The 14,220-nt window shown below is 41.6% G+C and overlaps 1 protein-coding gene and 1 long non-coding RNA gene across 5 annotated transcripts in view; one reads left to right on the top strand and one right to left on the bottom strand.

Moving 5' to 3' along the window:
• Window positions 1-5,313, top strand: part of CWC22 (CWC22 spliceosome associated protein homolog) — a 159,561-nt gene extending 154,248 nt beyond the window's left edge. For all 4 annotated transcript variants that reach the window (XM_082200858.1, XM_082200855.1, XM_082200856.1 and 1 more), the window contains exons 19-20: window positions 75-277; window positions 4,535-5,313. In XM_082200858.1, coding sequence (XP_082056984.1) covers window positions 75-277; window positions 4,535-5,070 — 739 coding nt within the window. In that variant the 3' untranslated portion in view covers window positions 5,071-5,313. The remainder of the gene's footprint in view (window positions 1-74; window positions 278-4,534) is intronic.
• On the bottom strand, window positions 211-11,616 carry LOC309519955. The gene is made up of 3 exons (XR_014214085.1): window positions 11,408-11,616; window positions 9,737-9,853; window positions 211-337 (listed from the first exon to the last, which is right to left on the bottom strand). It is a non-coding gene; the product is annotated as an uncharacterized lncRNA (long non-coding RNA).
• Between the last annotated feature and the right edge of the window lie 2,604 nt (window positions 11,617-14,220).

Below are 14,220 nucleotides of genomic sequence, written 5' to 3' on the forward strand. Positions count from 1 at the left end.
ACAGCTGAGAGAAGTAACGCTTTGCCTTTGTACCAGTCAAGTAAATTATAACGTGCTAAATGTGTTTTAACTAGCGATGAGCTACGTGAACATCTGAAGAATGCACCAAAAATTATCATGACGCAGAAGCAAGATGTGGAGTCCTCAGATTCGTCTTCATCTTCAGAATCTGATTCGTCCAGTTCAGAGGATGACAGTAGCGACAGCAGCAGCAGCAGTTCAGAGTCCTCCAGTGAAAGTGAATCATCATCTGACAGTGAGCGCAGCAGTGACTCTGGTACTCAGTTCCACCTTTTTTCTCTTTCTTTTTTACTCTGCATGCCCTGGTGCACATTAACTGAGGGAAAAAATAGCAGCGTTTATTTACTCATTTATTAGTTCCTGTGTGCTGTTGATTTTAGCTATTTGAAACTTGCAGGAGTCTTTTCAACAATGCATTGTCAGCCTGAAAACGGCACGTATAACTCTTTCCAGGACTAATCTGGATAATGTTAGATATTTTATTGCAAAACAAAGCCGACGTTTTAAATATAGGCAAATACAGATGTTTGCATTTCAACCACAGCCCCATGTGATTTCAGTAAGTCAGATCACCTTGTTGGGAGACTGGTTTACGATTATTTTCATAATTATTTACACATGGAGTTGTTAGCTTGAAAATGAAAAGGATACATGGTAAAAAGAAAGAAAGAAATATTGATAACTAGCCCTTTCCTTGTTTGGAAAAAAAGTTTTATCCCAGGGTAAGCCCTGCTGTGTTTAAATGGGTCATAGTCCCTAGTTGGTGTGTTTGGAATTGCAGCTTGAGCGTACTTGTGGGTGGCTAGTCTGCAGAAAAACCGGATCTGACTCGTTTGCACAATTGAAGGTTTCAAAATGTGAGCACCTGGATAATTAGAATGGCTCATGTCGTGCCTTGTAATAGGCAGCCAAACAAGCCTATTGCATGGCCATCGTATCATAGTGACGCAGAAGAACTCACTTCAACCTGTTCAGCAGTGAGATACTGAACTACCAACGTAGACAACGGTGTGTTTGGAGCTAAAGGGTCAACTTTAAATCCTCTCTCCCCGCCTTAGGCAGTGCCGGTGTGTAAACAAGTTATTTTCTCCGCCTGTTTTGTCAGTTTAGCAAACAATAAGCAGCTCTTTCTCTGTTGCTGTGTACGTGTGTGTCAGATATGTGTATCTGAAGCAGAAAATATTTATGGTAGCATTCTACCATTATTATGACTGAACGTAAAACAGCTTGTATTGTGTTTTTCTTTCTGGGTCCAATGTACTTTTGCTGACAGCAGCACAGTATAGCTAGTAACTTCCATTCTATAATTAGTATTTTTGAGCGAGTGTTTCTACTGACTTTTCATTCCAACTAGTTGATATGAATTATATAATTGAACCTTATTAAGTCCAATAATGCCTGCTAGCCCAGTCTGGATCAGGCACGCAGTTAGCTGTGAGAGCAGATGATCGCCCAGCATGAGCTTATGCATGCAAGAAGCATGCTGACTTAAAATAAATTAGATTTATTGGTGGGTTTTAAGAGCAGAAGTCTTCTGATTCACAAAAAACCCAGTGTAGGTTATGAATGCATGAAAAGCAGCCCTCTGTAATTTGTGGCGTTTGCTTTTTATTGCTATTACCAGGCAACTCATCAGTAACACCAGAGCAGTAAAGGAAGGCAGAATGGAAGCGGGGTCAGGGAAGTGGCATTTCAGCAGAGAGCCAGATGGCTTCTGCATAGACAGCTGCAGCAAGATGGGAACCAGGGATGTCCTTGGTGAGAAATTAACGGATTCTGCTAGAGTGCGCAGGGCGTTCTTTCTTTCTTTTTGCTGTTCAGTTTTAATACGTTCTCTTCTAATGTTTTATCCTTTCTCCCATTGGAGGGGAAAAAAAGATACCCTAATGAAATGATTTGATAGTCTCAGCGGTATGGTCTGAATTGTTACGATTTCTTTCATTTTTTTGTACACCATAAGCAGAAATATTGCCAAAATGATGAAAAGCCAGGGGTACTTAGACTGTTTGATGCAAGAGTCAGCTTCTATTTTACTTGCAAAGTTTTGTGAAGAGAACTTCAGGCTAGTAGTTTGCTGCTGTTCAAATTGTACTTTTTATCTTCGTGTAATTCTGCAACAATGAAGATGTTGCATTATTTTAGAGGAGTGCTTCCAGAATGTCTGGCAGAGGATATCTAGAATGTCTATCTAGCAGTAGTAGTGGGAGTCAAAACTTTGTTTTCAGCAACATTCAGACCTCAGGGTTGTACCAGAAAACTCAAGAAGATGCTACTATAAAACATGACTATTGTGCTAAAGCTTTATTGGTTTTACTCTACGGTATCTTTTTGTAAAGGGGAATGCAGGTCTTTATATCTTAACAGATACTGAAGTTTGCTATATGCCTCTATACAAATGCCTTCCACTGGGCTTTCCTTAATGTATCTTCTTTAAAATCCCAGTGTCTCCAAACCACATTGAATTACTTCTCAAAATGCCCAGCATGTTAAATTTGTACTCCAGCATAAGGTTGGGTGGGCAGGGACAAAACTGCACTAAAATTAACTTATAGTCCTACAATCAAGGGAAAACCGAAGACTTAAATTTGAGAGGTCAAACGACTGAAAATAAATACAGTGGTACCTCTGGTTATATACTTAATTGGTTCCGAAGGTCCCTTCTTAACCTGAAACTGTTCTTAACCTGAGGTACCACTTTAGCTAATGGGGCCTGCCGCTGCTGCTGCGCCGTTGTGCGATTTCTGTTCTCATCCTGAAGCAAAGTTCTTAACCTGAAGTACTATTTCTGGGTTAGCGGAATCTAACCTGAAGTGTATGTAACCTGAAACGTATGTAACCCGAGGTGTCACTGTGATCTGAAGGATCATCACCCTTTTGAAACTTCATTGTAACTTCAGTTAAAAGTCAGACCATGGGACAGTTACTGACAACTTAATTCATCATATCACAAGACAGCATTAAAGCTGCTGTGTTGAGAGCATTATGGTCAGGAACTGCTCATTTTATTGGTATAGTATAGAAGTTAAGAACATGCGTAGGAAGCCCAGCACATCTTACTTTATCACTGGACGATTCTAGGCAAGTTATGTCTGTGATAGGGGGATAACAATACCTTACTGCTTCGTTGCAAGGACCATAGAGGCAATGTATATGAGGTATGGTGATTTTGATCCAAAGTATTGTGAGACTCTTTCTGCTCATATAAGGAGACATTTCTGCTCCCCCTTTCCCCCACTCCAGATCCTCCAAAGGCAGGTGGCTTAACATTTTGGCATAACTGTCCACTTCAAGGAGGGCTTTTTTGCCACTGAAGACAGATCAGCCAATTCCTTGTTATCTAAAGACAGGAAGATGAATCTGGTCAGCATGTTGTACAATACATGCAGTAGGAAGAAGTACGGTCAGTTTTCAGTGATGTGCTGTGTAGTCATCTTTTCGTCCCAACAGCGAGTCTGTTTAGCATATTATTGCTGATGGTGAATATACCTTGGCAGCTCATATTTTAAGTCCCAATTTCTAGTTGCAAATTCTTAAAATAGTACAAAGAAAGAACTGCATGCACATCCGTTAGTCTAGGGCACATGCAAGGGCTCATGTTGCAGCACGGAAGTTACCTTGAGTACTAAGAACTTGAGTAAAGGTAAAGAATATGCGTCTCCTAAGATACTTTTTACATGGTCTAGAGTTCCAGTTCCCATGTTAAATATCCCCCCTTCCCTACCTGTTTACTGATCTAAATGTAAAAATGAAACCAGTACACAGATGGGGAATAAAATTATTTTTAAGTAGTCCAAATTATTTGGCCCTCTGGATTTTGAGAGGAAAGTAAAATGGAGCTGAATTGAACTGTCTTTCCTGACTTTTAAAATCTAATAAAGTCTGTAGGAAATAGTAGTATGAGCAGTGTTGGCATTACATAGATTTTTCTCTCTTTTTCTCTGAGTGGTTGTCCAAATAACAGAGCAAGCTAAATATCTCCCACAAGGTTTTGGAAAAACCTTCAGCAAAGAGAAGCAAATGAACACATCCACAGTTACTAACTCAAGCTCAGTACCCAGAGCACAACTTGATAATATGATTGTCAAAGTATCTGTAAAATTTTCTGTAGCTTGGATCGAAAGGTCTCACTGCATGAGAAGAAAATATTCCTTATTGTCTATTTAGGTTTATTTCCCTCCTGTCTGCAGCTCAGTTTGCTCCAGAGAGTTGAGAAGACCCCCCAGAATGGCTTAAATGTCTTTGTTGCAGTGGGAAATTGGTGGTCCTTCCCCTTACTGTAGGTCAGGCTTCCTCAACCTCGGCCCTCCAGATGTTTTTGGCCTACAACTCCCATGATCCATAGCTAGAAGGAGCAGTGGTTGGGGAAGATGGGAATTGTAGTCTCAAAACATCTGGAGGGCCAAGGTTGAGGAAGCCTGCTGTAGGTTCTTTAAAGAAAGCCAATATATTTTGACTTGCAAATAAAGGAATGTGAATATATTAAAAGGGTAAATTCTGTTTATGATCCTTTCAGATGTGAGAAAGCGGAAATCACAGAAGAAGAAAGCATCGGACAGAGATGCCAAGAGAAAGCAAGCAAGTCGTAAGAAACAGCCTGACAGGGAAAAAGAGAAGAGGCAGCCTGAGAGGGAAAATGGTGCTGAGAGGAATGCTGACAGGAATTCAAGAGACTTAAGTCGGAGAGATGATGCACCACAGAAACTCTCCCATGACAGAGATTATTCTGCTGACAGGAACAGCTACTGCGGTGGAAAGGACAGGGATCAGGAAAGAAATATGCCTTCGGAAAGCAAAAGTAGCCAATCTAAGAAGAAGAGGGCCGAAAGGCAGAATTCTTTTTCTGATAACGAAGGGAGGGACAGTCGCCGTGATAAGGATGGTGAACTCCACAGACGGAGGAAAGACAGATCAAAGTCTAGAGAGAGACCCCGTAACTATCCCAATCTCAGGATGGATGAGCCCAGGCAATATCCGGACCAATTTAAAGAGTCAAGGAGAGATGAGGGCAGGCGAAAGCACAGGGGCGATTCCCCACATAGGCGCAAATGACTCTAGTAGACTGCTTTTGAAATGCAAATACTTCTGCCTTGTGATGAAAGCTGTATTTTTTGCAACATATGGAACATCTTTAAAGGACTTTTTGTACAAAGTACTTGTAAACATCATTGGAATTTTGAATGTTTCCAGTAACCCATCTTTTTATGATTGCTGCTTACAGGTTTTTGACTCCAGGAGCAATCAAATGTAGTTTATTTTGATAATAAAACAGTCAAGCAATTTGTTTTACTGAAATATTAGTGCTTTACAAACTTGTTTGTAAATTTTATTTATGTTCTTTAAAAGTGCTACACATTCCTTAGTTTTCGTTCTTTAGGTGATTTTCTAATTATGGTACAGACGTTAAAAGGTTTCATGTCAGAAATAACAAATCCCCTGTATTTGTTTGTACTGCAGAACAACATTGATAGCGGTTTTTTATTAGTTTTGATGAGAAAACTGCAACCTGTTGCTTAGAATTTAGACATTACAGAACTCAGTTGTCTATGTTTACACCTGATAATCCCACATTGTTCACATTCAGAGCTTCAAAAAAGTTCAGAAAACTAATGTGAGGCTTTGGTTTCATCAGATCTGGAGGAACTAAGCATCAACTATGTTAAAAATCTGATAATGGATCAAGTTCTGCTCTTGGGAATGCTGAGTTGAGAATAGATGACAATTTTTAAAAGTTGGCCTACACAGCTGATAACATTTTGTTTTATTTTTCTTTAGATCTTAAAAACTTGTAGTTCAGCGAGTGCCAATACCAGAGTTCTCTTCTAGTTGAAACAGAACAGTATCTTAGATGCTTTCAGCATATTTGGGGCAAGATTGGATATGTCATTTGAATTAGGACTAAAATAACCAAAGATTGCTGGATGTTTATCAGTTTCTTTTTTAAAAAAAATGGATTCATGGGTTCAGAGAGATTTATATGAAGATGGCATGTGGATTTCTCAAGTATTATTTCACTACCACTGAAAAGTGTATAATTATGGAAAATGAGACACGGTTGATATTTTGAATTACTTTCATTCAAGGCTCAATGTTATTATCTTGCGTCTTGCCTGTACAATGGATTTCCTCTTTCTTTGCTTCCCCCCAGCAATCTCAAAGAATCTGCTTAGGATGGTTGGTGGACAAAGCAGAGATACGGGGGGTGGGGATGGGAGAGAGAGATGCAGAGAGGCAGGAGAAATCCCATTGTATTTGCTCACATGATGCTGGATCTTGCTCAGGGTTTTTTCCTCTTCTTATTTTAAGATCACAACCCCCCCTTTAAAAAAAACAACAACTTTTTAATGTGGTTTTGATGACCATTTCAACTGTTGCATCAAAATCAGAACTAAATACTTAAAGATAATGGCAAACTTTCTGGATACCAGCCATATAGATAGTGGTATTGCTTTATAATCTCTTTGAATAATTGACTCCCCCCCCCCCCCCAAATAAACATGAACAATCACTTCGGCTTTTCCAACACTGAGGGTAGCACAAGTGAAGCGGCTTTGAAAATTGTTCTATCTCCGTCAAACATAAACGTGAATCGGGGGAGGGAATCAATTCTCCCGCCAATTTGGGAGAAATTCAACATTGCTGTCTTTTGACCCTTCCATCAGAGCAAGCATTTCTGATTGCCAAACAGAACGATTCCACCCTCCTCCCCTCTGTGCACTGTTCTGGGTTTTTTTTCCTGACTACAAGGAGCAAAACAGCTATTGGCAGACCAGAAGTCCCTTAGATTTTTCACCTGTCTGTGTAAACTGCAAGTTGGCCTTTTTTTAATTCTCCCCCACTTCCCCATAATTCCAGTTGTTGGCCAAAATTCTCATATTATGAAGTTGTGATTAAATATAAAACTTGACTTCAGTTAGGACAACTCAGATCTGAAGCGCTTGAATGAATGGAATGGCAAACTCCCATTTATTCTTTTCCCTCTTCCTGCTTTGTACTTCTCTTCGTGTAGTTTTATAGGGTGGGATTCACCTAATTTATCAGCAGACGCTGTACACATCTGGCAAGCTGAAATGCTGGTGCAGATGCAATGTTTTCTCATAGCACAGTATTGAATTCCACACGCCGTCTGCCAAACGAGAACAGCATTTTTTACATCAGACATGGTGAAACTCTCTAGTCCATGAAGTAAATGTTTCTTTTAGCCTTATAAGTGCCATTTAAGATACTCTTCGTTGTAACTGACTAATACAGCTTATCCCTCTGGGGCAGAAATCAGTGTGACTTCTTTCACAGAATGTATTGGACACTGCGATGCAAAAAAAAAAGGGAGGGAATCTAATGCACCTTAATTGATGCAGACCAAGATGCAGTAACAGCTGTCACAAAACTGGTTAGCCATTACTTGCCCCAGGGACCACAAAGGCTTCTTGTTAAAGAATTGAAAATCTGAAAGCCCTCCGATCTGCAGTTCTGGTTGTGAAGCCACTGTCTTAACAGGTATTCCAAATTTTTCTCTGTGCCTATTTCTGTTTTCGCATTTGGAATTCATTTTCCTAAATAAAATCTGTAATCTGGACATGAGCAGACTTATAACATCTTGCTTGTTTATCAGAATAATTGTATTTTGATAGGATTTATATAATGCTTAATCATCAAAACCTCTAAGCTGTCCATATAAAGTACAATGGTACCTCAGGTTAAGTACTTAATTCGTTCTGGAGGTCTGTTCTTAACCTGAAGCACCACTTTAGCTAATGGGGCTTCCTGCTGCCGCCACGCTGCCGGAGCACGATTTCTGTTCTCATCCTGAAGCAAAGTTCTTAACCTGAGGTAATATTTCTGGGTTAGCAGAGTCTGTAACCTGAAGTGTATGTAACCTGAAGCTTATCTAACCCGAGGTACCACTGTATATGTCAAAATTATCGACCCTTCCAACTCTACAATTCTAAATTGTAAATCAGATGTTTTAAAAACAAGTTAAATATCCCCCCCGAATATTAACAAAACCCATTTTAAAAATACACATTGTAAAAATCAAATGGCATATTAAAATACATGTCAAATATATGTGTTTGGACAGGCTTAGTTTAAAAGGTTTTTAAGAGGTGCCAAAAACTGCAGCAAAGGCACCTGCCTAATCTGGTATATCATTTACCAGCTACTAATCAAAACAAAATACGTGTATTGGTGAAATATGTCTATTTAAAGCCTGAAAACACTAAACCTAAATTATGCAGTGTGAATTACCCTATTTTTTGGTGTATAAGACACCCCCTATTTTGGGGGACTCAGCATTAAGAAAATGGGGGGAGATTGCCAAGAATTGTTAAGCTTTTTTAAGGAGAATTTCCCAGAGTTGTTGATCTTTTTTTCGGGGGGGGGGGGGGGAGATTGCCGACTCACAGTCGCACGTCACCCCTCAGCACTACCTGGTGTATAAGACGAGAGCAAAGATTTTTAACATGATTTTTAATAAAATACCTTCGTCTAATACACGGAAAAACAGTAGATGTAAAAAGTATATAAGCCATCTTAAAGTATGCACAGCCACAATTGGCTCTTCAAGTGTGTAGTTTTGAAAATTCAGTTTACATATTTGCAGGGGTGTGTTTGTGTTGTTGCCCCCGATTCTTGCAAGGCTAGAAGGTAACCTGTACAGATTTAAGAGCCGCATCCATTGTTTTGCCTGCTTTTGCACTTTTCGTGCACCCCCGTCCTCAGTATGCAGACCAAAAAAGGTTCCCTGTGTGGCTCTGAGGCTAGAAAATGGTTCCTCGCCACTGCTATACAGACCTAAAGGTAAAGGGACTCCTGACCATTAGGTCCAGTCGTGGCCAACTCTGGGGTTGTGGCGCTCATCTTGCTTTATTGGCCGAGGGAGCCGGCGTACAGCTTCCGGGTCATGTGGCCAGCAGGACTAAGCCGCTTCTGGCGAACCAGAGCAGCGCACGGAAACGCCGTTTACCTTCCCGCTGGAGTGGTACCTATTTATCTACTTTCGAACTGCTAGGTTGGCAGGAGCAGGGACCAAGCAACAGGAGCTCACCCTGCCTCGGGGATTCGAACCGCCGACCTTGGAGTAAGTTCCACTGATCACCAATGGGTCTTACTGATGAGTAAACGCATTTATGGGGTTGCACCGTTTGTGGCTTTGAAACATGGCCTCCTTTTGCAAAGCATTGCGTTTCATTGACCTCCTGCTGCCTTTGGAACTTTTGCAGGAGTCATCTGAGGCTATAGCTAATTGCAGGTGGGTGCACACGTCAAGATGGGACTGAGCCGACCACGTACCCGTGGCAGTGTGTGCCACATTCTGCAATCTGCCTTCCCTTTGATTACAAATGTGGAGGTAATTGCCGGTTTGGGTAGAAAGGGCAGAAAATTATAAGTAGAGGTTACTTCGCTTTGTGGGCCTGTATAATCTAAACTGCTCTCAATTTCACACTATTTATAGCAGATCTTATTTCCATAATTGCATTGGTTGTAGGTTTGTGTAGAAGAAACGTAAGCGCAGAAAGCCTTGAAGTGAGCTGCATGGAGTGCCCTGGTTGACCGTTTACAAGGTCAGCTCTGCAGTCTTTTGTTAAATCATTGCCTTCCTGAAAGTCAAGATTAATGTCCGTTTTAACTCTAGCTCAAACTTTCAACATTCGCTTCCCAGCTACAGGGCTATGTTTCTAAAAATTAAAGTTGTCAGGGCTATGGATGCCATGCAGACCTTTATCAGTTAAGCCCCAATGGCATACCCTCCAAAAATGTCCAGGCCCAAAACCAGGATGCGTCTTCCGGGCCACGGTCCCAGGTGAGTCACGTTACCTGCATGAGGTCGCAGCCCCTAAAAATAATAAATTAATAATACATTTTATTTATACCCCACCCTCCCCGGCCAGAGCCAGGCTCAGGGCACCTAACACCAGTAAAATTACAGTAAAAACATAAGGGGGGGCAATTTAAAATACAGGTTAAAATGCAATTTAAAATGCAGCCGCATTTTAAAGTAGCCGATAAATCAAGACCATAAGGGGAGGGAAATATAAGGGTTAGACTGAGTCCAAACCAAAGGCCAGGCGGAACAGCTCTGTCTTGTAGGCCCTGCGGAAAGATGTCAAGTCCTGCAGGGCCCTAGTCTCTTGTGACAGAGCATTCCACCAAGTCGGGGCCAGTACTGAAAAGGCCGTGGCCCTAGTTGAGACCAATCTAACCACCTTGCAACTTGGGACCTCCAAAATGTTGTCATTTGTGGACCTTAAGGTCCTCCGCGGGGCATACCAGGAGAGGTGGTCCCGTAGGTACGTGGGTCCTATGCCTCATAGGACTTTAAAGGTCAAAACCAGCCCCTTAAACCTAACCCTGTACTCCACCGGGAGCCAGCGCAGTTGGTAAAGCACTGGATGAATGTGATCCCGCGGCAAGGACCCCGTAAGGAGCCTCGCCGCGGCATTCTGCACCCGCTGGAGTTTCTGGGTCAGCTTCAAGGGCAGCCCCACGTAGAGCGAGTTACAATAATCAAGCCTGCTGGGGGGGGGCAAGATCATGCCACCCAAAATGGCTTAGGTGCTCTCATGCAAAAAAAAAAACAATGTCCCAGTTTTTCCGGGGTAGTTGAGGGGTATGCAATGAATGAAGCCTGTTGCAGTTACCCAATGGCTGGGAGAGCATGTTCTGCCTATGCCCAGTTTTGATGAATGTGTGACCCACTGGACTACATCATCCCTGACCCTTAGCCATGCTGGATGGGGGGGGGGTGATGGCAACTGCAGTCCTACAGCTTAAATCTGAGTGGGCATGTGTAGGACTGCATAGTACATTCCCAGAAAACAACAGGAATTGACATACAGGCAGGAGTACACAGACATGAACATAATGGGTTCATTAAACACCAATAGGAATTCCTAAACTAGCAAAACCGATTTCAACTTTGAACCAAAATAGAATCAAAACCGGTTTTTTCTCCTGAAACAGGTACAGCTACCTGCATAAAACAGGGTGGTCTATATAACCAATACAAACAAATACAGTCGTACCTTGGAAGTCGAACAAAATCCGTTCTGGAAGTTCATTTGACTTCCAAAACCAAATTGCGGCTTCTGATTGGCTGCAGGAAGGTCCTGCAGCCAATCAGAAGCCGTGGAAGCCCTGCCAGATGTTCAGGTTCCAAAAGAATGTTTGCAAACTGGATCAATCACTTGCGGTATTCGGGAGACAACATCCGAGTTCCAGGGCATTTGGGATCCAAGGTACGACTGTAACAAGATTTTTTATTTTTTTGAAGCAGCATTTGAGCTTAAGTACACCATGTGCTTGGGTGACTAGCAATGTAATCCCAAGGTCGGTGCCATTCCTCTTAGGTGCTTAACTACTATTAGATATATAACTAAAGCTTACTTACTTGGCACAAGTCAACATTACAATTAAGCTCAGTCAACAGGAGGAATTGTCTAAGCCATGGAGAAGCCACCTAGATTTCTCCTAAAACAATGAGCCAATTACTTTAGCTTTTATTTACTGACCACCCTTGTGTGGGTTACTGTGGGTGTGGGGTACTGGAGATCAGAAAGTTGTGAATCGAGTATGTCATTTGTCAATGATCACCACTAGAAACTAGGATAATATGCACTGTGACATCACTGAGATGCTTTCAGGGGTCTTTCTTAGGATATTTTACATCAAATCAGCTAGCCCATGCTTTGCGGCATGGGTAGGCAAACTAAGGCCCGGGGGCCAGATCTGGCCCAACTGCCCTCTAAATCCGGCCCGGGGGCGGTCCGGGAATCAGCGTGTTTTTACATGAGTAGAATGTGTCCTTTTATTTAAAATGCATCCCTGGGTTATTTGTGGAGCATAGGAATTAATTCTTCCTTTTTTCAAAATATAGTCTGGCCCCTCACAAGGTCTGAGGGACAGTTTGCTGACCCCTGCTTTACGGTCTCCAGAATGGCATAGGACACTTAGGCTGTGAACATACAAGCTTTTATTCTAGAATCAATAGAGAGCAAGTACTTGTTTTTTTCTATGTAGTCCACACACAATATAGAGTTATTGCTATTCTTTTTTGCCCCTGAAAAGTGCTTCTTGAGGAATGGGTTTTACTTCAAAAATTAAAGCTCAGTGCTGATTGGTTCTTAGTTCTTCATTACCCCACAATGGGGAGTGTGCCCAATGGCATTGTGGTTGGAGGTATACCAATATAACAATTGCTACTTCCTTCATACACCTGGAGCATGTGCAGGGAGGGAAAGGTGTGGATAATATAACCAAGGGATGGGTTTTCAAATGCATATCAAGTAACCACATTCATCTCCATGGACAGCAGGATCTGGAATCAACCTAGATTGAAAGCAACATGTTGGGTTAAATGGGTTAGTGTGTGCAAAATGGGTTAGTGTGTGCACAGCCTTACAACAGTACAACTCTATGCAAGTATTTCTGCAGTGCAATCCTATGTACACTTACCTGAGAGCAAGCCCTACTGAACTCAGTGGGACTTGCTTCTGAACAGACAGTATTAGATTTGCACTGTTAATGAATGAAGTACACAGTTGCACAGGTTATCCAAGACCACCTTTGCAAGTGAGCATCCCCATCCATTTCAGTGTAGGGAGCAATTACACACATGTGTGCACACATACACACACCGGTGCTCCTCCATTAAAATGGATGTTCTGAATGTGTCCCCTTTGCATATGGGAAATTACTAGATTAAGGATGATTCGTTCATCATAAAAAACGTGAAATTGTCAATGTCAGGATGAATCTCGCAACAGTGCTCTTTTGTGCACGCTTACTCAGAAGTAAGCCCCAGTGTTTTCAATGGGTTTGCTTCCACATAGGAGTGCAAATGATGTAGTGTAAAGTAAAACTGTTTTGTTTTTTTTTAATGCTAGCCCTATTATTTCTTTTACAATTAAAACCAGTTTTAAATTATTACATGAAAACCATTCAATCGGTTATACTTTTGCTTGCTTGGGAGATGGCAGCGAAAATCATTGCTAATGGAAAACCAAGATAAATAAGGTGCAGCCGAGTGTAGTACACCAAGTTGTAAAAATGTAGTTATGAAGGATTCTTTAACCAGTCACGTTGGGTTAGATCCAAACTGATTTGGTTGAATGTCGGTCCCATTGAAATCAATGGAGCGAGTTAGCCATGAGCCATGGCCCGATGATTTAAATGCACACTTAAACTAATGCACACTTACAGTCCAGGCCTATTTGTGTCTACTCAGAAGTAAATCCCATTGAGTTCAGTGGCGCTTACAGGCAAAAGGGTTTATTACAGCATTGGTTTGGATTGGATTGACTTCAGTGGAACTGAGTGCGTTTAAACAGAAATACCCTGGATGAAATCATTTGTGTCATACCTACGGCCAGTTTTCCTTCCATTTGCTGCAGTAGTGAATCCTTCACTGGGCGTGACATGCTGACTGTTACACCAGCATTATGTTAGAAAACGATTAAGTTAGAAAGCAATGTGCTTGCACAAATGTTTAATATGAGAGTGCCAAGCTCATATAATGCTGCATACTATTCATAAACTAAAAGAGTGTTGAAGGTCACATGGGCCCCACTACATATAGACACTTGATAGATAGAGCAATATGACTGTGATGCAGAACACTGTTTCTCTGAACAATGTGTAGCTGAGTTATTCATGTCAGTGAGCTGACATTTGGAGGCTGTTTTAAGCAATAGGACATGCAATCCAACCCACATTGTTCAATAACATTTACTTCTGAGTACGGGTATATAGATCTAACGCCTTACAGTGCAATCCTATGCATGCTTACCTACAAATTCGTCCTCCTGAGTTCAGTGTGGTGTACTCCTAGGTACCTGCGTGGAAGGTTGCGATCTTCCGTGCTTAACTGCGAAGTTAATTTCCACCGCTTTACTTGAGATGCAAGTATGTGTGACTTGATCTGGTTGGTTCAGTGTGAATGCAAACTATTTTTGAATGGCGGAAGTAAACAGTATACGCTTAGGAACCGATATTCAGAATACCTTGTATAACTAATCCGATCTATAGCAAATACTCTTAACTTCCAATGTACAATCAGTGGCCTGGTTTGTACAAAACACTTGTTTGGGTTGTGGAGCAAGCAAAGCACAGGCTCTTGAAGAAAAGGTTACAGCTACTTCGGTCCTTCCTTGTTCTGCTGCTGTGCTTTGCTAAGCCAAGCCATGGTTTGGCTTAGTGTATGGT

This window comes from Podarcis vaucheri, assembly GCF_965113315.1.
Source record: "Podarcis vaucheri genome assembly, chromosome: 1".
Classification (NCBI taxonomy): domain Eukaryota; kingdom Metazoa; phylum Chordata; class Lepidosauria; order Squamata; family Lacertidae; genus Podarcis; species Podarcis vaucheri.